Genomic DNA, 23,792 nt, shown 5'->3' with positions numbered 1-23,792 from the left:
AATCTACCTTGGGATACACTTACTATATTTCTTTTGTAGATGCTCACACCAGATACACTTGGATTTATCTGTTAAAACAAAAATTTGATGCTCTTTCCACTTTCAAACAGTTTCACTCCTTGATAACAACTCAATTTCAACTTCCCATTAAAGCCTTACAAACTGATTGGGGTGGGAAATTTAGACCATTCACTGATTATCCAAACACCATGGCATCATTCACAGACTTGCTTGCCCACACACCCATCATCAAAATGGTGTTGTAGAGCGCAAACATCGTCATATTGTTGAGCTAGGTTTAACCTTGTTGTCTCATGCCTCCCTACCATTATCCTTTTGGATTTATGCCTTTCTTTCAGCTGTGTTTGTTATCAATAGGCTTCCAACAGCATCATTAAATTTTGTTGTTCCTTATACCAAGCTGTATCATCATAGTCCAGATTATCAGTTTCTTAAAGTGTTTGGATGTGCTTGTTTTCCATTTCTTAGACCTTATAATCGTCATAAACTTGAGTTTCGTTCACAAGAGTGTGTATTCCTGGGTTATTCCACAAGTCATAAAGGATATGTTTGTTTAAATACAGATGGCAGAACCTATATCTCAAAGGATGTTCTTTTCAATGAATATAGGTTTCCTTATGCTCTTTGGACTAACACTACAGCTGATCCTTCCCCTACCATTCCAGTTTCTGCCCAGATACCTTTGGTGTCTCCATTGATGTCTGAGTCTTTTTCTTCACCAGTTTCTTCTTTCCAGCAATCTCCCCAGTCGTCTTCTAAGTCCAGTTCACCCATTTCTTCCTCTCCTTATACAGCTTCTGCATCATCATTGCCGTCCTCTGTTCCTGCGTCACATAGTAGTGTTCCTGCAACTCCAATGCAGTCCTCTAATTCCTCTTCTACAACATCTAACCCACTGTCCTTATCCCCTGCTTCTGAGTCTTCTTCTGCTTCTTCTCCCTCCTCAGGTTTTGAGTATTTTCCCCCTTCTTCCCTAAGGGAATCCTCCCCTCCTCATTCTATTATGACCAGATCCAAATCTCTGGCCACATCCACTGCCCTTCTTGCTTATACAGAACCTTCTACTGTGAAGCAAGCCTTAGCCAGTCCACATGGGGTTAATGGCATGAAGGCTGAATACAATGCACTTATGACTAACAATACATGGACTCTTAACAGGAAGTCAATTGGTTGCAAGTGGGTTTTTAAAGTTAAAGAAAATCCTGATGGCACAGTGAACAAGTATAAGGCAAGGCTAGTGGCAAAGGGGTTTCATCAACAAGAAGGTTTTGACTACAATGAAACCTTCTCACCAGTGGTCAAACATGTTACCATTCAGATCATGCTTACTCTTGCACTTACTCACTCTTGGTCCCTTCGGCAACTTGATATCAACAATGCCTTCCTCAATGGTGATTTGCTAGAGGATGTGTACATGAGTCAGCCCCCTGGTTTTGAGAATTCAGATAAGAACCTAGTGTGCAAGCTCAACAAGGCTTTGTATGGGCTTAAGCAGGCCCCTAAAGCATGGTTTGATAAATTGAAAGGTGCTTTGATGCTGTTTGGCTTCAAGTCCAGCTATTGTGACACTTCCTTATTCATCTCAAAGACTTCTTCTCGCTGCACTTATATCCTTGTGTATGTGGATGACATAATAGTCACTGGTACTGATGCTGCCTACATTCAATTTTTGATTACTCAACTTCATTCCCAATTTGCTCTCAAAGACCTTGGCACCTTGGATTTCTTTCTTGGAATTGAAGTAAAGCCTCATGGTTCTGGTGGTTTGATTCCGTCACAAGGAAAATACATTCGGGATTTACTTACTCGAGTTGCCATGTTTGATGCAAAAGGCATCTCCTCTCCCATGCCCACTAGTTGTAAGCTCTCACGTTTTGGCTCTAATTATTTCTCAGATCCTCATCTCTACAGGTCAGTTGTGGGTGCACTTCAATATGCCACCATAACCAGTCCAGAAATCAGCTATGCAGTCAATAAGGTCTGCCAATTCATGGGGCAGCCACTAGAAGATCATTGGAAAATAGTTAAAAGAATTCTCAGATATTTAAAAGGGACTGTTACATATGGTCTTGTGCTTCAAAGGGTTGTTCCTCAACATCCTCTCTATTACAGCATTCTGTGATGCTGACTGGGCTAGTGATCCTGATGATAGGCGTTCTACATCTGGTGCTGCTATCTTCTTGGGTCCTAATCTCATCTCTTGGTGGTCCAAGAAACAAACCTTGGTAGCACGCTCAACAACTGAAGCTGAGTATCGAAGTTTAGCTCTTACTTGTGCTAAAATTTTATGGGTTCAATCCCTCCTTCGTGAGTTACAGGTTCCCTATGTTACTCCACGCATTTTCTGTGATAACTTGAGCACTGTTGCCCTCTCTCATAATCCTGTTTTACATGCTCGAACTAAGCATATGGAATCGAATATCTTCTTTGTTCGAGAACGTGTGCTTGCTCATGAGCTTGTTGTCTCGCACATTCCTGCTTCAGATCAACTGGCAGATACTCTGACTAAGGCTCTTTCCCCTAGACGTTTTGCTGAGTTAAGAACCAAACTCAGGGTTCTTGATTCCCTGCCTCAAGATCCCTAAGTTTGCGGGGGTGTATTAGATAAGTAGTGGTTTACTTTCTGCTATTGTACACATGCATGTATCAGATCCTTCTCCCTTTCTGTTATAGATTAGTTAGCTTACAGTTTGTTTGTTAGAACTGACTCACTTGCTGAGTCAGCATTCTCACACTCTATATAGTGATAGAGTGTAGCATTGTGTAAAGTAAGTTCTTCATAATAAAGATTCAGATCCAAATATTCTCTCTCTCTCTCTCTCTCTCTCTCTCTCTCTCTCTCTCTCTCTCATCAATGGCTTCTCTCAAGAACTCCAATATATCCCCATTAGATCTTCTGCAAATAGATAGCAATCTTTCCATAAAAAGGAATACAGAACTAACTCAGGTGTCAAATGCAAAAGCATCAACCTTCCTGCATAACCATCGATAATCAACATGATCCATAACAATGTTTATGAAGGGCTTTGTTAATAATTCCCATAAGCATTTAGTTTAACAAATTTCAAAATTGACTGCTTGAATGAAGAGTGAAACCAAATAGGAAGAATAAATGAGCAAAATTGATTTCTACCTACAATAATGATGCACATACAATACACAAACTCAGGTGCAGTCAGGTAGTAACACTTCAAAGTTAGATGATTGAGAGCAAAATTAAGAGTATTTTAACTATTTAATATATAACATGAGAATCGAACAACACCTAAAACATTTAATTTTGGTAAAAAGAAAAAAAAAACTTGAAGACATAAAAAATATAGATAGATGGCACAATAAAAAAACTCTTAAGAAGTCTTGGTCTCCTCAGCAGCTGTCTCAAAAGTCTCCCCTGGGACAAGATCTGGGACTGCATCATCATCATCATCTTCCTCTTGTGCTGTGGTTGCACCAGCTCCTGCTTCAGGAGCCTGCTTCTGAAATTGCTCAGCTAGCTTCTTCAGGTTTTCCAAGTTATCTGGCCCTGAATTTTTTATAGAATAACCAAAAATCTCAAATTGGGAACACAAAGAAATAATGCTAAAGCCTTGACAAGAGGCAAATCTCATACCTAATTGGTGGATGATGTTAGGGAGAATATCCTGCAACTCTGCAAAGGGAAAATTTTGTCTTCAGTAAAATGCTAATCTAGTGTGAAATCAGTTAAAATTCAAATGGAACATTACGCTCAAGTCTGACGCTTGAAATGGTGGAAAACAATGCCAAGTTATTCTCCAAACAATAACAAAAGTCTGGTTATTTCAATGTAATACATAGTAAACATAGATGTTCATGCCCTTAGAGGAATTAAAGCCTACAATGCCCGAAGATTGATGTAGCCAGAGTTATTGATAATGGAAACTCTTATATAATGGCTCAAAGTATGTTAGCACAAGTCGAGTTGGATAATATGGAATACATAGAAGAAGAAAAATATATATGCTTACTCTTTGTTTGAGGGGAACCACTAACAACCCAAGTATTGGCAGCAATAGATGCTTGTACTGCAAAAGATTCCATGTTTAATAGTAAGTTAACTTAAAATGTTAAAATAAACTATATACTCCAAATATCATCGATTAATATCACCTTTGGGGTTTAAAAACTGGATAACTACATCATCCTTAAAAATGTTGACTTCCTCAATTGCAGGGATAGCATTCACCCCTATTCTCTTCAGGGTGCTTTGAAGCCTTTTATCATCTGTAGTAGTTGTCTTGTGGACGGCCTTCTTCTTCCTAAAATAGACAGAAACCAAATCATCAACAAAAAAGTCAACTAAACAGATGCAACCAACACATCAATCAAAAAATTAGAACAGGTACCTCACTCAAATGAAAAACAATTACACCACAAAAGCAGTTGATAAATTACAACTTGAAGTAATAATTTTGCAAAATAAATTAATAGCCAAAGTGGCAATCTTCCAGTTGCACATCCTCTGATACTGGTTCAATAGTGAAATATATAACAGAAGAGGAAAAGCTAAAGAATTGATGTCAATACACAGTTACTAATACATCCATGGATAGTTGAGAGTAGTATCAAATCATTTTAAGAACAAACATAAGCGCGTATATTAAAAATATATAACTTTGGTATGGAAGAAAATCAGATTTTGATATACAAATATACCTTCTCACAGTACCCTTTCCACCAGTTCGAACAGAACCGGCCATCTTCATCAACTTTTCTCTATTCATCTGCGTAAAAGTGAAGAAGGGAAAAAATAAGTATAACCTCAAGAAACTAATTAACTACATCTTGATAAAGGTGTACAAATGAATGGTGACAACACTAAAGAGGAAGTTTAAGACACCAAAGGTCCAACAACCAACAATTAAACTTACAAGTTACAGAAACAAAAAGGACTTACCAAGAAAAACAAAGGATAAACAGGTTCTGTTATATAATTCAAACATAGATGTCATTGGAATCAATACAAGTAATCATCAACTCATTAAAATACGGCTAGAAGCCACAAAAAATAAAATGAAACCAAATAATTCATAGTATTATATGAAAAACAAGAAGATAAAGTCATATCTTATTAAGAGACATGCCACTACAAGAATATCAGCTATAATTAAATGCCAAGCTAAAACAGTCAGAAATGAAGCAGGAGAACAAAAAATAAGTTAAAAACACAGGTATCAAAATTCTAAAATTCTCATTCCCATAACATAAGTTATAGCCATACAACTAGATGACAACCCTGTTTAACAACGAGCCAAATAAAAAAGAGTATGCCTGTTTAGGTAAAGCTATACATGCATTTTATGAAAATATAACTCTGAAGCTTGGACTCGGACTAAGTTCAACTAAACCATATCACTGAGCCAAACCCAAGTTAAACAAAGCCCATTTTAGCATGTTACACCACACATGTAGCAATAAAAATCCATTCCAGAAAAGATTAAGCATGCTGAATTCAAGCACATCATACATCAGATAAACAATACTATAGAATAAGAGCTACAGCACTCCCTTCGAACAAAAAACACAAAGTCTCACTTTGAGCTCCCCAATGCATACATAAAATATAATGGCTATACTATACAGCCTCCTCAGTTCATGTCTCCAATCACTATCCGCATAGAACTTAGAAGAATGAAACTCATTTTTACTCACTTTATCCTAGGAGGCAATGCAAACATCCTTAAAATGAAAATTCTAAATGCCACACATAACAATTTTCAATTGAGTGAGAAACTCTAAAACTCATCACATCCCCAATTTCAGCTTTATACATTAAAAAAAAAAAAAATCAGCATAGTTCTATCCCAGATTAATTTCACTATGTAATAAAAAATTATATTATAAAACTTAAATCTAAGAACCCAGTTGATGAAATAATAATAATAATAGATCTCGCTGAACAAAAATGAAATCATTTCCAAAATCCCAAAGATAAAAAGACAAAATCAAATCAACCCCACGAATCGAAATCTCAAATAATCACCTTAACTATAACAAGAGGCCAAAATCAGCACAAATTGAAGACCAAAATGGAAAAACCGAAAGCCGATTGAGGAAACGAAAAATTGATGAAGTGGAAAAGACGGTTACCTTTGTTAGAGTTTATTCGATTTGGAACAGATTGCGAAGTGGAAGAACTGAAACAACACAAGCAGATAAAGACTAAACTTATATGTAAGAGTCTACAAAAACCCTAACTTTTTCTTTTCTTTTTTGTTTTCTTACCAATCAAAACCCTACATACATGCTTTGGGTCTGGTGAGTTCAGTGTTATGACCCATTAATCAAAGCCCAATTTTTGTGGCCTTGACCTAATATTAACATAGGGCTCCCCTTAAATTTTGGGTCTGTTCCATCATTTTTCAACAACCCTATTAAATTTGGTGGAAATTACACAGTGGATGCTTGGATCATGTGTGACTTGTGTTGGTTTTATGTCTATTTCAAATAATTAATATATAATTGTTTAAGGAAAACATTATCCTTTTAAAAGATAATAATTTTAATTAAAATTATTTTTTATTAATATTTAAATTAAAAACCTCTAATTTTCTCTCAATTAAGGTGTGCATGATGATCATTCTTTTCTCTGGTGCTATTTTTTGAAAAAAAACAATTTTATTCTATTTTTATGCTTTGGAATAGTTTTTGAGAAAAAAATTTGTTTGATAACATGTTCTATTTTTATTTCGAGAATGAGAATTGCATTTGGTAATATAATTTATTATAGAATAAACAATTATTTCTATCAATTATAAAAAAATTTCAGATCATCATTTTCTTTTTTACATGATGAGGTGGTGGTGGCGGTGGTGGCAGTCACTGGAAGACCTGCACTTACGCAAGTGTCCTCAAGTGCATACGCTAATTTTTATTTTATTTTTTGAGGGGTGGGGGAATTTAATAGTTTCAATGATTGGTTACGTGGTGACAATAAGGGGGATTTTGAGAATAGATTGGAATATATTATGTATGATCAATAGCATCAAGTGTTTCTAAACCTATCATGTCATATATAGATAACTAGCCTTAGGTGAATGATTAGGGCAATTCATTTGATTTGTTCTTATTGTCATTGTTAAAATGATATGTTTTTATTAATAGTTATAAAAATGTTATGTTTTTTTTTTGTTTCTTGTTTTAATAATTTACAAAGGAAATAATGAAAACAAATATTATCTTAACTATTATTTTGCAAATTTTTAAATATAAGAAACATAATAAAATAATGTAACACTTTTATATTATTAATAAAAACAATCATTTAACAATGACAATAAAAACAAATCAAATGCACCCTTAAAAGTTATATAATCCATCTCTTCACTTTAAAAACAGATATATAGTTAAATTAAGAAACTTATATAAAACAAATGATATTTTCACTTCTTAAGTTCTTATAACTTGTATTATTATTTTTTGATAGATGATGACATTAAGGTCTGAACCTACAACCTCATATAACTTTTGATTACTATTTTTTTTACGTTAAGTTGAAGTTTTTTTTTCTCGTTTATATTCTTTTATTTTTTAATGTATTTAAAACTTTTTTTACAAAAAATTTTGTGAGGCACCACTAAGTGTGCGGTCATAAATAAAATTTTCTGGGTCCGCCACTAGTGGTAATGATATGGAGGTGGAGATGGTGGTAGTGGTAGTGATGACGACGATAGTGGTGATGATGGTGATGGTAGTGGTGGTGGCGGTAGTGATGGTGGCAATGACATCGTGGTGGCGGTGACTATGGTGGCGATGATCGTGTATTGGGATGATGGTAGCGGTGATGATTATGGTAGTGGTAGATAGTGATTGAGAGAGAAATGTTTCTCATTTTGTGTTCGAGAATAAAAAAGAAAAAAGAAAAAAATTAATTCTTTTTTTATTCCCATTAAAGAAATTGAACTGGTTCATTCTCATAAAAAAAAACAATTTTATCAAATTTCTATCAATTTCTGTTATCAGTAACAAAAATTGAAAAAAACTTATTATGGAAATGTTGTGGATATGCTTACCATTGACACAATCTTTCTTTCTTTTTTTGTAAATAAGGAGGAGACTAACTCCATAAAAGCAAGGAAAAACTACAAAACAGTTTTCTAGCGTCATTTGCTAGCAGATCAAGCAACTGAGAAGGAGGTTCCTTGAAGCTCGTAAAATGCAAGTTTCCACCATGTCTCGGTAGCTAGTGTACACTTTGTGTTGTCTCTTGGCATGAGAGCTACATGGATGGTCTAGTCTGTTTCAGCCAAAGCCTCAATTGCCTAGCCACCTGGGACTCTCATGGGTCATCATCTTGCGCCTCCTGTAGAGTTCGAATGGCATTGGTCGAGTCACTCTCAACCTATATATTTTTTGCTCTTTATCCCCATGCCATTTCCAGTCATCTAAGTAAGCCCCATAACTCTACATCTTGAGAGTCGCAGTACCCCAAGTCACAGTAAAAACCTCTTACATAAGAAGGAACCAATGTGGTCTATTAGAAGCCCCCCACAGCTAGCTCTCTTTGTGCTATAAGATGATGCTCCATCGCAGTTGAGCTTTGCCCACCCATGTTGTCGTGTTGTCTAGTTACTCCTGGCTTTACTTTCTCTCTCATTGGTACTTGTTTCAAAATATTATAAATTATTAAAAAGACTCTCATTTAACTGTTAGAGTTCAAACTCAATTTTACTTCTATCTCCTTCTCACCACCAAAGAATTCAAATTCAAATTGAATTTCTCTGTCACCTATCAAGAATCTTATAGAATCTTGTAGAAAGTTATGGATGCTTAGAAAATTCGTGGAAACTTGGAGAAACTTGAAGACTTTAGAAGAATCAAAATCTTTCTTGAATTCTATCCATTGTCAACCCATGATGAGTTGGAAATCTTATCCTATCACTATGAATTGTATTTAGTGTGTGGCTGTTATAAGTTGTCAAATTCAATTTGAAGACTAGAAAGTTGCAAGAATGATCAAAGATGATGGCTAGTGGTTGTAACAGGTTGTAAAGTTCAAGTTAAACTCTTCCATATATATCAATATATATGTAATATGTTAGGCATTAGATGAGTGAATAGAAAGATTGAAAGTGTGTAAACAGTGCGAGAAAATAAAGTATTGAAACACTTATATGAGAAAAATGGAAGAGAGATTTGTGAGAAGTACAAAAAAGAGATTATTATTGTAATATTTTGTTCTTGAGTGAAACTCTGTTATAGTAAAAATTCATCTTCTATTATACTTGTTCTATTTTTTATTTCATCTCTAACATTAACAGCTTAAACTTTTGAGTTGAATTGGTTATTTATATAGTATTAGAGTCTCAGTGTCACGGAATAACTAATTATTTCTTGTGAAATTTTTAGATAGACCCTCTGCATTATTCACCCTTCAAGTTCAATAGACTTTGATATAAAGAGAATAGTATAAATTATTTAAAAGGTTTTTATCCTACAATTTAAGTTTTTGGCTTGAATTAATTGTTTACGATACTCCTTTGGCCATGATAAGCTCTAGATGACTTTATCTGCTGAATAAAGAGTCATATCTGGTTCTTCGTTTGCTCCTTGCGCCAGAACTGCTCATTATGGATCTCCATATTTCTCCACAACCACAAATACCAGCATGTTGGATAGAAAACATCCCTCCAATCTTCCAACTCACGAGAAGTCCACATTAATCCATCCACGTTTGAGCCTACCATTCCTGCACATGTAAACATATAAAAGATGAGGGGATGTTACCTCTAAACCAACATTGCCATATTCTCCTCGCGTGTCTGCAGTCACGCAGTACATGAATAATTGTCTCCTCTTGATTCAGACAGCTTGGACAAGTGTTTGCACCGCCGCTCCATTTGCTAGTTCTGCTGCGCAATAGGAGTTTAAGGAGCATGGTCATCTTAACATGTTCTGGTCTGGTCCCTTACTCATTAAAATACTTATTTTATATATATTTTAATCCTTAGAAAATAAATAACAAAATTCTAAATTTATTATACATAATATATAATAATAGTAATAAAATATATAATATTTTAAATAAAAATGTAATGCACTAACCCAAAAAAATAATACTTCAAAAAAATCAAAATATTAAATTAATAATTATTTATAATATTTTACTTTTAATTTATCTAAATATTTAAGTTAATATTAATAAATACTAAAAATAGTGAAAATATTAATATTTATAATTTGTAACACATATCAAATCTGGTCATTTATTTGATTTAGGATTTATACTAATAATCAAATAGTAATAATTTAAACGTGTAGTTAATTTTTATATTAAATATTTATTAATTATTTATATTAATTAATATGAATGAGTAAATGAAACTAAATCAAAATAATTAGTAGAATTCGTATTAGAAGAAAAGTATTTGAATAAACATTAATTTAATATTTTGATAATTTAATTATTATATATTAAATATAATCTATATTATTTTCAAATTTTATTTATTTATTCCTTTATAAGGATTAAATGCACATGAATTGAGGATTTTAATTAAAAAAAAAAGTCTAATCAATAGTGGAGATAATATATAAATTGAATGTTAGAATTGTGCCATGTGGTAAGTTTATTGACGTGTTAACGATGCAAAAATCAATTAATATAATAGTTGACTTAAATAAGATCAATTTAAAGTTCATAAATCACATGTAGGAAGAGGTTAATGTAACAGGGCAGCTAATAATACAAGTCCAAGCAACAGCAATCAAACAGCTACAGTTGGGCTGAGAGATAAAAAGAAGAGTAAAGCATCTTTTGCTCCCTAATAAAAAATACAATTCCCACTTTAGTTTTTTATAATAAAAAATTAGTCCCGAAATTCTTAAGAAATTCAAAATGAACTCATTTAGTTGAAATCATAGTTGTACACAGATTCAGAAAAGACTCACATTAGTCCCTCAAAAAAATTAAAATAAATTCACTTTGAATTTCACAGTAAACAGATAATTAGTTTTTTTTGTAAGGAAATAATTAAAATAAAAATCATATTTTTTTGTTATGAACCAAAAGTGTCTTCACTCTAAAAAAAATTACAGCAGTCCAAACGTTTCTCAGACTACGTAGTTGGTTAGATGAGCCTTGTAGTCCAGCCCACATTAACTAATATTTGCAATTTGTTTTGTTGAAGCCCAATGAATGTAACAAACTAGAGTTTGTTTTATAGACTTACAGAAGAAATGAGAAAGGCATAGATTATGTGAACGCTCTCTTCATCTCCTACTCTCTCTTGAATTTTCTCCTAGCTTCCCAGCTACTAAATCTTGAAAGGGGCTTTTTATGGTTTGAAGATGATGTTTCGGTGCAACTTTGCAGCACAACATTTTTTCCCTAACGATTTTCTCCTCCGAAGATTGCTGCTTGAATATGCAACAATTGAATGTTGATGTTGGAAAATTGAGCTTGGTGTCTGTTGAAACGTTGCTCCACTCTCGTTTGCCTCTCCTTGAGACTTTAAACCACACGAATCTGAAAAGAACTGAACTATTATCTGCTAGTTCCTAGATCCGCATCTTGCAATTCACAGAAATTCAAATAGATGAAACCATCAATGTTAAGAATAGCGGATCCTATCTTGGTTATCTAAGTTGAAGAATAAGAAAGAACATATAAAAGTTTAACAAAAAAAGAAAAAACTAACTTCATTTGTCTGATAAGCCCACTTCGATGAGGGAACTGTCTTTTATTACAATCCTACTTAACTAACTAGCAACTAACATGCACAGACAACAAAATTTAAAATTGCTTTTTTAATAACAAATTACGTAAAAGTAGTCGTTTTGAATGTATTACAGAAGTATAGCACTCAAACATGCCCTAGAGGTGCGTGACCTAGGACGTGACCATTTGGAGAGAGACACGCTCATAGGGGGCGTGTGCTAGGAGAGAGACACACAAAGGAGACGTGACTTGGAAGAGAGAGACACGCTCAATGGAGCATGTTTGAGGAGAGAGACACGTCCCTATGGAGCGTGTTCCACCTGGAAAACCTGCCCAATCAGGTCGTTAGCGGCCTAATTCTACCCTATTTAAACCCCACTCCACACTCTTCACAACTGTTCTCAATCATTATACTCCTATATTCATTTTGCAATTGTTTATTCATATTTTGTCACAGAGTAGCCATGACCTCGCAAAATGTGCGCGCTAGTGTAACACCTTACCTCCTCAGTAGGGTTGGCAAAACGGGCCAACCCGGCTCAACCCGCATTCAACCCGAAAAAAAAGAGCCGGGTTAGGGTTGGCTCGAAAAATAAACGACCCAGAAAACTCAACCCAACCCGAACCGAGTAGGGTTAGGGTTGGCTCGCGGGTTGGCTCGAAAAAATGCAAAAATAAAATAAAATTCCATTGATGCTGTAACTTCTAAATTTTTTTCCTAAATTATTAATTCATTCAATACAAAGACATTATACAGATAAATCATAGAAAATTCCTTTTGCATTTGGACTTGAACTTATTCGCAACTGGCACCACATTCACACTGTCACACATACTATAAAAAAGGTCATTAATGCACGGTTTTGGACTTATTGACAGCTGCAAGGTATTTTCGTTTGGGTCTTTGGAATTGGAATTTTAAGTTTTAGCTTTTCACTTTACCTTCATTAATTTTTATACTTTTATATTTAAAAAAAACCATAACCCGCGAGCCAACCCGTTTGACCCGTGGGTTGGCTCGGTTTTTTTCGAGCTGAAACGAGTCGGGCTGACTCGAGTTACTAACTCATTTTCCCTAACCTAACCGGCTCATTTTTGCCAAGCCTACTCCTCAGGATCGTGGGAAACTGAATCCCAATGGGCATACAATCTATCCATATATGAAATACGTAGATCGCCACCAAATATGTTTGTGGCAGCAACTCAGGCATGACCAAAAACATGCTCACACTCGGCGGTCCAATCCAAAGCGGTATGTCCAGTAACTACTTGCCCATCAGTAGGTAAACCAAGTATACCAGCCATGTCCTGTAATGTGATAGTCATCTCTCCCTGCATCATATGAAACGTATGTGTCTCTGGTCTCCACCTCTCAACCAAAGCACTAATAAGGGCCCCATCCATCTAAAATACAAACAACAATTGACAATTCATATGTAACCACTTCAATAATTTATACAAATTAGTGTAACCACAATCTGGTTCATTCTAACCCTGTAGTTTTCCTCGTTGAGTCTCCAACCCTCTAACCTTATCCTCGTTCCACACGGTCTGTAAAACGTGGGTGCGCTGTGTCCTCTTCCGAAGTACCTCCCACCTATATGGTCCAGGAAGTACATGTGTACAGGGATCGAAAGACTCACCCTCACCATTGGATGCAGACCGCGGCGACTCAGATGAAGACGAAACAGCCATAACAGAATACTATTACAAAAAACAAATTATAGACAAATAATTATATTAGATTAGATTACATTAGATTAAATTAAATTAAATTAAATTAAATTAAATTAAATTAAATTGAATTGAATTGAATTAAGTTAAATTATATTAAATTAACTTAACTTAAATTAAATTAAATTACATTATTTTAAATTATATTATATTATATTAAAATAAATATTTCCTACTCTAATATTTTAAAAAAAAATTAATTAAAATGTATTTTTTTATTTAAAAAATCATATGTTCAAATATGCCATTGCTATATAATTATATTGCGCCACTAATCATACCTTCTTACAACTAAGTTTGCATAATTTGTTATTAAAAAAGTAATATTTAAATTTTTTTTGCCAACATACACATCAGCTAACTCCCTTAGCCACATCAACATTGACTTAACAACTAACTCAATTGTACAACTAACTTTCTATTTTACCGGAACTACTGCAGGAGGTGTTTGGTTCAAGTTTTCTTAGAGGATGCTTAGGCATTACATATTAGGATTTAGTGTGGTCCATGTTTGGTTCAAGTTTTCTAAGAATATTGATAGCAAACCAACTTGCCTAGACTTTTAGAATTGTTTGAAAAAAGTGATCTAATGCACTATGCCAAAATGCCACTTTGGAGATGGTATTGCAAGATGGATGGCTAAATGAAGAAGTGGAAAACAAAAGCATGACAAAAATACCCTCCTATAATTTGGAGGAGAGTGAATTTGGAGGAGAGATGTAAACATTCAAAAATTAAAAAGAGGTTAATTTGGTAATCTTACCTCGTTTCCCCATCAATATTTTACCTTCGACAAAACATAGACTTATAAAATTCTACCCAATTTTTCTGGTAAATTTTTTGCCAACCAAACAACTTTTTTTTAATTTTCTTACCAAACTTCTTTTTCCACCATATCCCTAATAATTATATTTTCCTAGTAAAAAAAAATTTCTTCTACGCCCCCTCAAAGTTCAAACAACTCTATAGCTGGTATTATCTTCAATCTTTTGAGCGTAACAATCACTTACAAGTTCATCCACATGCTCTAGTTGCATTTGATAGGTTGGTTTTTGTAGACATTTTGGACTACTTACGAGGAACAAGACTCAATGGCAAATTTGTGGACATGTTGAGGTCATTCTTTATCTTTTATATCAATGCGAAAAATATATTATTTTTTTACAATTATTTCAAGTGTTATATTATATTAATTTAAATTTCATAATTTTTCATGAGTTTTTTTCATATTATTATTTAACAATATATTAACATATCTTATTTGATGGGAATAAGAGAACGTGTTACTCGGATGAGAATCAGTCATGGGAAACTATAAAATCAGCAGACGCGTAACAGAAAGTCAAAAAATGTGTGCGGAGGGCACATACCACAAAACAAGCTTTGCTCAACACGAAATTACAGATCCATGACCAGAAGAGGAATGTGAGCTTGTTTGTGAAAATCGCAAGACGAATGAAGGCTCCACATGCTGCCCCAAGAATTTGGAGTGTTGCGGCTTTGACTACCACGTGAGAGCGCGTGAGACAGTGGTTGATGAAGAGACTTGGACAGAGATGGTCATTGGGATGAGACGAGTCGAATGGTATATGGGTCGGTCTAGAAGGTCACCAAAAAAGGTGGTGGTCAATGGCAATAACATGACTGGAGACGAGATTGATTGAAATATTAGGCATTTGGAAAGATGAAAAGACCGAAAACTGAGGGGATGACACGATCTCCCAAAAAATTTATAACTGATAGGTAATGGGCCATCGGATAAGCGCGAGTTAAGATTGTATTTCGTTATGGGCTACTCTTTTACGAAAATTCAAAGTTTTTGTTTAGCCATTTTTTTATATGCTTTCGACATCATTTGGTATCAGAGCACTAGGCTGCCTTCAACCAATGGTTGAACAGAATCGTAGAGGTTATAGTTGGCGGAGTCGTGAAGATAAGGGACGTGGATTCGTTCCTAAAGGAGACAGACAACCGTGTCAAATAGACCCGCATGACATAGAAAATGTCGAGCTCAAGAGGTGGATCTGGGATTTGAAACAATAACTTGAGCAAGCGTTGGACAAGGGAATCCAAGTTTTGGAGCGACTACTTGTGCGGGCGCGGAAAAAGAGAATTCAAGATTTGGAGCGATGACTCATGCAAGTGTGCATGAAAATCCAAATTTTGAAGCGAATCTTGTGAAGAAGCAGAACATGGAAATCCAATATTTTAGGAAGTTTTCTTATTTTTAGAATTTTATATTTTTGAATTTTGAATCAATTTGTAATTAGTGTATAAAAGAGTGCTTATGACCCTTATTCTAAGAGTTAAATTTTGTTATTTGTTAATAGAAATTGAGAAGTGGAAAATTACTTTTTTATGAAAATCTTAACTTTATGTTTAGTCACTTTTCTAAGAGCTTCCACCATTAATATGGCTTCGCTATAACTAATAGCTAACTTGAATGCCTAGCCTATGATTTTGTGATAGATGCCCACTTTTAAAAAGTAACAATTTTTTTAGAAAAACTGACATTTAGGTTAGTGTTCCCCATGTCTTAGAACTTAGAAGAAGGCTTCCCTCATTTCGAAATGACAGTCTCATTAAGATGCACAGCACGACAGCTGGAGCACATGCAACAAAGCGCGAGGAATAACGTAGATTACATCCATGCGTGTTGGAATTGGTGAGTAAAGAATGATTTGAAGAGCGAGTAGTTTGATTCCATCGTGGAGTTGACGAGGAGCTTCTTTGATCGTGGCCAATCAACGCCACAGCCTCCTTCAGCATGCTCGACATGGATGAATCCACAAGCATTGTTGCTTGATAGTAGCTGCACAGGTTTGAAGGTGGGGTTGGAAATCCATAATATGCTTTGTTATATCAAGGGTGCACTGCGATTAAATTTTCATATTTCTTTGTGTATGATTAATTAAATTCTTAAAATTATATCATTATTCAAAAGATCAGTTTTCCATATTAATTTTTTTTTTTTTCTAAAATTTTCTAATTTTAATAAAATTAATGGAAACGCAAATTAATAAAATATATATATTTTCAATTATTCAAGTTGTAACAGTTGGAAATTCACTAGAAATGATTGGACAATTAAGTTTATGATGGTTAGTTATGCAAATTAAGTATTAATAGTTTTGACGTATTTGTTTTAATTATTTTATATTTCTTATTTTCATAAAAAAAATTTATTTTATTTTCTGTATTTTATATATTTTATATACCATTGTCTTATTTGATTTTTATATTCATATGTTTGGATATTCATATCCTATTAATTATTTCATGACAGGATGAAAATATATGGATGTGATAAAAAAATCCAAATGAAAATAAAGATGGAAGAAAGTGGAAGGAATCAGGGAATAGTGAGAAACTTAAACTAATTGGATTATTGTTGAGTTGGAAAACGCAATCGAGTAGGTGGGGAGAAAATATATAGTATATATAGGCCATATCACTATCTCATCAGTATCTCTACAAAGTGTTGACGAGAAAGATAGAGAGAAAGTGCAGAGAGCCATGTCCAATTCCAGTAATGCTATGCCTTCGGCTCCATCACCAAGGTACTAGAAGATTTCTTCCTTGTCATGCAATTGTCTAGGTTTTGAATCTACTGTACATGCAATATCTAATGGTAACTTTTGTTGCTCACTCTTGAACTGATTTGAGGTGACCAATATCTGTTTTTTATTTTTGGATCTAGTTTTAGCAACATCCATTGTTTATTTATTTCTTCATCAGATTTTGTATCATCTAAAATTTCTGGCTTGAATAAGGTTGAATTTTGTAGCTTGTCCTGTTGTTGCATGAAGTTTTTTTTTTTTTTTTCTTAATAAAAAAAATTGTTAGTGAGAGTTTAGTAATGTTGACAAATCAAAGGAATGTCTTCTGGGGTTGTAGCTGTCTTTTAACAAATTGTATTGATCTTGTTTGCACCTATTTGAACAATTTGAGTTTGGAAAATTTTTAATCTTTCAAAGATTTTTTTTTGTCAGATATTCATTCTTCATTCTTCTTGTTTGGCCAGATCTAATATTTCTGAGCCAAACTCCTACCTAACTGAGTTTGGATTTTGTTCTAAATTGTTGGAGATCAGTGTTAATAATACTAGTATGTGGCCCTGTTGTGCAGGATTAATAAGAGTAAAGCACTTCACAACTTAGTCTTTCCTTTTACAAGAGAAAGTATCCTATATATATTATCTGTTTTTCTTTTGATATCATTGTTTTGTTTCTTGGATTTTTGGTTCAGGAAATCTGTGACACATTCTATATTATTTCTTCATATTATTCTGTATCTGTGTAAGTGCCTTTCAGCGTTTCTATTTTAGATGTAGTGAGAGCGTATCAATCAAAGATTGTGGTATAATTTAAAGTTATATATTGTCTCTTTTCCTCAGGTTATTGGGCAAAGTGGCATTGGTTGCAGGTGGGGCCTCTGGAATTGGAGAAAGCATTGTTCGCTTGTTCCATATCCATGGTGCTAAAATTTGTATAGCTGATATTCAAGACAATCTTGGAAAGCAGGTCTGTGAATCACTCCGTGATGAAGAAAATGCATGTTTTGTCCATTGTGATGTTACATTAGAGGATGATGTTGGCCATGCAGTGGACTTCACTCTGAGTACATTTGGCACACTTGACATCATAGTCAACAATGCAGGAATTACTGGACCACATTGTCGTGATATCCGCAATGTGGACTTATCAGAATTTGAGAAGGTGTTTGATATAAATGTGAAGGGAGTATTCAATGGGATGAAACATGCTGCTAGAATTATGATCCCACAGAAGAAGGGCTCAATCATTTCTACGTGCAGTGTTGCAAGTACCGTAGGGGGGTTAGGACCACATGCATATACAGGGTCAAAGCATGCTGTGTTGGGATTAACAAAAAATGTTGCAGCTGAATTGGGGAAGGATGGAATAAGAGTGAACTGTGTGTCACCTTATGTGGTCCTAACAGATTTGGCTTTGGCTCATTTTCCTGAGAACCAGAGAAATGAGGCTGCAATGGCTGGTTTTCGTGCTTTTTATGGGAAAAATGGCAACCTGCAGGGGGTAGAATTAACTACTGATGATGTGGCTAACGCTGTGCTCTTCCTTGCAAGTGATGATGCTAGGTATATAAGTGGACAGAATCTGATGGTTGATGGTGGCTTCTCCAGTGTAAATCACTCACTCCAAGTTTTTAGATGATCAGTTGTATTTCATTTCTTGTTAATTTAATCAAACTAAGTTTGGGACATTGCATTCATAGTATTTGTAACTTTTCTACCCTTCAACGTTAACAAGCTCTGATGATGAGCTTCTTAACCCCCCACCCTCCTATTTTTTTTGGTAAAATTGTGTTTGGGTGTGTGTTTGTTCATTGGTGTTCTTTTTAGATTTTATGAACAATTTAGGTTTTGTTGGTTTGTGATGTGTACTCAAAAGGGGGCCTATCTAAGAATGGAGCGAAACTTGATCACTTGCTTTGAAACATGCATTCGAGCAATAACTTATATTTGATCTTGTATTTGAAAGCATCTCTTTTATAGCTTTAATTCTTTATATATATATATATATATATATATATGTATATATATATATATATATGTATGTATATATATATATATGTATGTATATATATATAAGGTAGGATCATTTGACGCCGGTGTCAAATTTAAAGTTTGACACTTCATCTATATATATGTATGTATATATATATAAGGTAGGATCATTTGACGCCGGTGTCAAATTTAAAGTTTGACACTTCATCTGAGAGCCGTTAGATCAAAAAAGATCAATGATGTCACATGTTTACAAATCAGAGTCGTTGATCTTTTTTGATCTAACGATTCTCAGATGAGGTGTCATACTTTGAAATTTGACACCAAATTATAACGGTTGATTCATTTCTGCCAATCAAGCTTATTAATTAATCATTAATTCTTAATGAATGATAATCATTGACGGAGAAGGATCCGTTTACAATTTTTTTTTTACAAATTACACTAAATATGATTAGTGTATGACCGGTCAGACAATGTAGTTTGTAAGAATTTGTAAACAAATAGTTGGTAAATATAACATTTTCCATCATTGATTGACAGAAATCAACAATTAATTTGATGTCAAAAGTTAAAAGTTTGACACTGATGTTAAAGAATTCTTACCATATATATATATATATATATATATATATATATATATATATATATATATATAAGGTCAGGATCACTTTACACCAGTGTAAGTTACACTCTCAATCTTGTCCGTTGATCTCATTTATATCTAAGAGATCTAATTTTTTTAGTAATGTGAGTCATCGGATACAAGTGGATCAATGGTCAAGATTGAGTGTAAGACTTCTAACTCTTACACCGGGGTAGGATCATTTTACACCGGTGTAAGAATAATAAGTCTTACTCTAGATCTTAGCCATTGATTTTCTGCATCTAACGGTTAAGATTTATTAGGTCTCACTCATTAATTAATTTTCAATTCCTAATAAATCTCAACCGTTAGATGCACGAAAATCAACGGTTAAGATTTGGTGTAAGATTTATTATTTTTACATCGGTGTAAGTTGATCCTATCCCTATATATATATATATATATATATATATATATATATATATATATAAAAATATATATATATAAAAAGTCATTGCTCGCGGGTCCCAATAGCTAATTGCTCGCGGCTCAGCCAACGTCATAACACTTCGTTGCCAGCGTTATAAAATTAACATACCAGAATAGAATTTACAAGTTTCTATTATCTAATTCATTACCATAGGTTCTAATTTTATTTCAAACATGATTCTAAAATATTTCCAAGCATTAATTTATGTGCATAACTGACACGAGTTTACGCGGAAAGCTCTAAATCACTAGTTATATATCCACATAAAGCTCTCAAGCCAATCATTCTATGCCAACATTTATTACACTTAACAATAACAAAGTGAGATGCCACGAGGAGATTATTAAATGGCATCATGTATAATGATGACAAGCATGAACAATAAAAAAAAATGGCATCAATTATGATACAGGTTATTATGAATTACACGTGGAAAGTTATACATACACAAATATGAAAGACATCTCCTTTTAGAAAATACATATACAAATATATGTTACCAAAATAAATAAATAATAAAATACATATACAAATATGAAAGACATAACTCCTTTTATAAAAGTGATCCCTTGTGAATGTGACTCTCAACGCAAATGATCTCAAAAGAAGGGAGATCTCGGATTGTACACCCTATCACTAATTACTCAGCATTCCAAGGGACACTTTTACAAGGGTTATGAGCTCACACCTTATTAAAATGCAATCTTATAATGAGTTATGAAAGTAAAAAGCCAAAAAAGGTAATATGATGCCAAAGACATGAAAGCTATATGGCAAAATATGAAAATCATAAGTTATGTTATATTTATGTTCGATGAGTACTTTATTTCTATTATTTATATGATGAATTTTACTTAGGAACAAATTAAACTCCGCAGGACTTGAACCAATTATTGTTGGTGGTGTTTTTAAACATTGCTTGAATTTATTATATATGTTTACGTAGTGTTATAAAAACTGGACTTGACTGGTTGGTTTGAACCCAAAATCGGTAAACTGGCTATGTGACCCGTCCGGGTAAAATAATGGATCGAAAATGCAAGTGACTCAGTGTGACCTTATAGAGTTTATTTTAATATAAATAACCTATTATTTACCCAAAAAAGCCTATTTATTATTTGGTGTATTATAAAAGAGATGTATTTATACGTGAAATTCTACTTGAGCCTGTAATTTTTTTACGAGTTAATTATTGGTTAATAACATTTTTTTATACATGAAGAAAAAACTGTTAGAAAATTATATTTTCTAATAATTATTGTGGGTCACATATTATATTAATAATTATATTGTGCTATTTATATATATTGGGTAAATTAAGGTGATCAGTTAAATATTCCCAAATAGATTCCTAAGTGAGTATGGGCTGAATGAGTGGATACCGGTGTTGGACCAACTAGGTATAATGGGAGCTTATTGACCCAACAATAAAGATAAAAACACTATAAAGGGTTATTGTCCCCAATACGTCAAATAACAACCCTAGTTTCTCTTCCCCGTCAAGAGAGAGACGGCACTCTAAGGAATTCGGTTTTAGGGTGATTTGACTGAGGAAGACTACAAACCCCAAGAGACAAGATCAAAGTTATTCCGCTGCAATGGAGACAGGTATGCCTCCACCTTTATGTTCTTATTTCTTTATGATTTGGTATGATGGATCTTGGCTTGTAGGTGATAGTTATCACCAAAAGGTTTAGAGGAATTAAAAATTCCAACAATTGGTAACAGAGCCATCGTCATATTGAATTATGAGAGAATTAAGTTTTGTGATTTTTATATATGATTAATCATGAAAAGTTTTGCTTTATTGTCTTTTGACATAAAGTTTATTATTTTTTGAACGTGGGTTCCATCTTATGTATTTTGTATTAGCTATGTAGTGTTATTTTTGTTCCCTGACGGTGATTTTTTGGTTTTGGAACAAAAGCTACATTTTTTAGAAAAAACTAGGATTCACAGTTTAATAAGGGTTTATTATTTAAATTTTGAATCTGTGAATAGATGGAATGTTTGGAAGAATTTTGGCTTTATAATCGATGAGGTTTTGTTGTTTGAATTTTTTGAATAAACAATGAATTCTCTTAGAAAATTTTGGACTTACGGTTTGAAAGAAATCAAATGTTTAAGGTCTTTGGTTTTGGGGTTTTCCTTATATTTGATATTCTTTGTTAAAAGCTAAATATAATTTTTTTTTTGGTATTATGCATCATTTTCAAGCTTTCATTTGAAAAGGCTTACATGTGCGTCGATTGTGCATTAATTTTTAAGCCTTATAATGAAAAGGTATTTATTGTATGCATCATTTTCAAACTTTCATTTGAAAATGCTTACATGTGCGTTGTTTGTGCATCATTTTTTAAGCCTTATACTGAAAAAGTATTTATTGTTAATGGTATAATGATATAGTATGTATGTATATAATTGAGGATTGATAAAGAATAATTTTCTTTATTGTTGTTATTTTATTTTTAAATGTGTTTATTATCCCTAAAGGTTTTTATTTGAAATTGAATATGATAGATTTGTTAGCCGCCAAAGTGGCCAAATTTATAAAGGTTAATTTGATTTCAAATAGGTTGGTCATATAAATATATTTTATTTATGCAAATAATAATCGGCCCACAGGAAGGTTATTGTTTGGCCAAATAACATATGTTGTGTGATCATGTGTGTGTTTATTGCTTATGCGGATAGTGATCGGCCCACAGGAAGGTTATTATTTGGCCAAGTAACAAACATACTGTGGTAATAAATATGTGACAATTATCAAGAATTCTCCATGTAATTCATAGTCGGCCCACAGGAAGGCTATGATTTGACAGGACTTATTGTCAATGTTTGATTACTACATTAAGAGTACCACTTACAAGTTGATATTTTTGTCCAACGACTAAATATTAATGTTGTGCTAGGTATCTTATAATAAACTCATTTTACTTCGGATTATTTGTATGTTATCTTTTTTGTTCTCTGTATAGTTTCTGCTACCGCTGCCAATTATGTTGCTCAAATGAATATGCTTCCAATGCTTAATGGGGCAAATTTCAAGCTGTGGAAAGAGAATGTGGAAATTTTTCTCGGCTGCATGGATCTCGACAATGCGCTAAGGACTGAGAAACCTACTTCCACTCAGGAAAATCCAAACACGGATAAAATTGAGAAGTGGGAACGCTCAAATCACATGTGTCTGGTGATCATGAAACATTGCGTTCCGAAGGCGTTTAGGGGCTCGATTGTTGAGACTACTGATGCCAAGTTGTTTCTGAAGGAACTCGAGCAATACTTTGCTCGAAATGAAAAGGCTGAAATTGGTCAAACCTTGTCTAAACTCATAAACATGAGGTATAAAGGAAAGGGAAACATAAGGGAGTACATTATGGAAATGTCTAATCTTGCTAGAAAACTAAAGGCATTAAAGTTAGAGCTGCCCTCTGAGTTGCTCATGTACTTAGTTATTATCTCTCTTCCTGCACAATACAGTCAATTTGTGGTGAGTTATAACACTCAAAAGGAAAAATGGACTCTTAATGAGCTCATTTATCACTGCGTGCAAGAGGAAGAGAGGTTACAGCGAGAGAAGACTGATAGTGCTCACTTGGCATCAACCTTTCAAGACAAGAAAAGAAAGAGAGCTAAGGATAATGCGGATGCTTTGCTAAAGAAGCAAAAGAAGCAGGACCAAAGAATTCACCTGCTTCTTTTGTAAGAAATCTGGACACATGAAGAAAGAGTGTTC

General features: G+C 33.8%; 3 protein-coding genes and 1 non-coding gene across 4 annotated transcripts; 2 read left to right on the top strand and 2 right to left on the bottom strand.

Annotated features, from left to right (window-relative positions):
- Positions 1-3,191: 3,191 nt before the first annotated feature.
- On the bottom strand, positions 3,192-6,264 carry LOC133302803 (nascent polypeptide-associated complex subunit beta-like). The gene is made up of 6 exons (XM_061502626.1): positions 6,130-6,264; positions 4,696-4,763; positions 4,150-4,298; positions 4,008-4,064; positions 3,632-3,670; positions 3,192-3,544 (listed from the first exon to the last, which is right to left on the bottom strand). Exons 2-6 carry the CDS (start codon positions 4,761-4,763, stop codon positions 3,369-3,371), a joined length of 489 nt encoding a protein of 162 aa, XP_061358610.1. The 5' UTR covers positions 6,130-6,264; the 3' UTR covers positions 3,192-3,368.
- On the bottom strand, positions 5,622-5,706 carry LOC133302806 (small nucleolar RNA Z159/U59). Its single transcript, XR_009750386.1, has one exon. It is a non-coding gene; the product is annotated as a small nucleolar RNA Z159/U59 (small nucleolar RNA).
- A 10,684-nt stretch (positions 6,265-16,948) lies between the features above and the next one.
- Positions 16,949-18,627, top strand: LOC133302805 ((+)-borneol dehydrogenase 2-like). The gene is made up of 2 exons (XM_061502628.1): positions 16,949-16,992; positions 17,829-18,627. Exons 1-2 carry the CDS (start codon positions 16,949-16,951, stop codon positions 18,625-18,627), a joined length of 843 nt encoding a protein of 280 aa, XP_061358612.1.
- Positions 18,628-23,066: 4,439 nt separating this feature from the next.
- Positions 23,067-23,398, top strand: LOC133302804 (uncharacterized; the record flags this gene model as incomplete). The annotated part of the gene is made up of 1 exon (XM_061502627.1): positions 23,067-23,398. A coding segment is annotated over exon 1 (332 nt), but the record flags the coding sequence as incomplete, so codon positions are not given.
- Between the last annotated feature and the right edge of the window lie 394 nt (positions 23,399-23,792).

The sequence above is a fragment of the Gastrolobium bilobum genome, unplaced genomic scaffold, assembly GCF_033153095.1.
Source record: "Gastrolobium bilobum isolate Gb01-03AN ecotype WA unplaced genomic scaffold, APGP_CSIRO_Gbil_v1 utg62061, whole genome shotgun sequence".
In the NCBI taxonomy this organism is placed as follows: Eukaryota; Viridiplantae; Streptophyta; class Magnoliopsida; order Fabales; family Fabaceae; genus Gastrolobium; species Gastrolobium bilobum.
The sequence above is the reverse complement of the archived record's forward strand: the minus strand, read 5'-3'. Positions and strand labels throughout refer to the sequence as shown.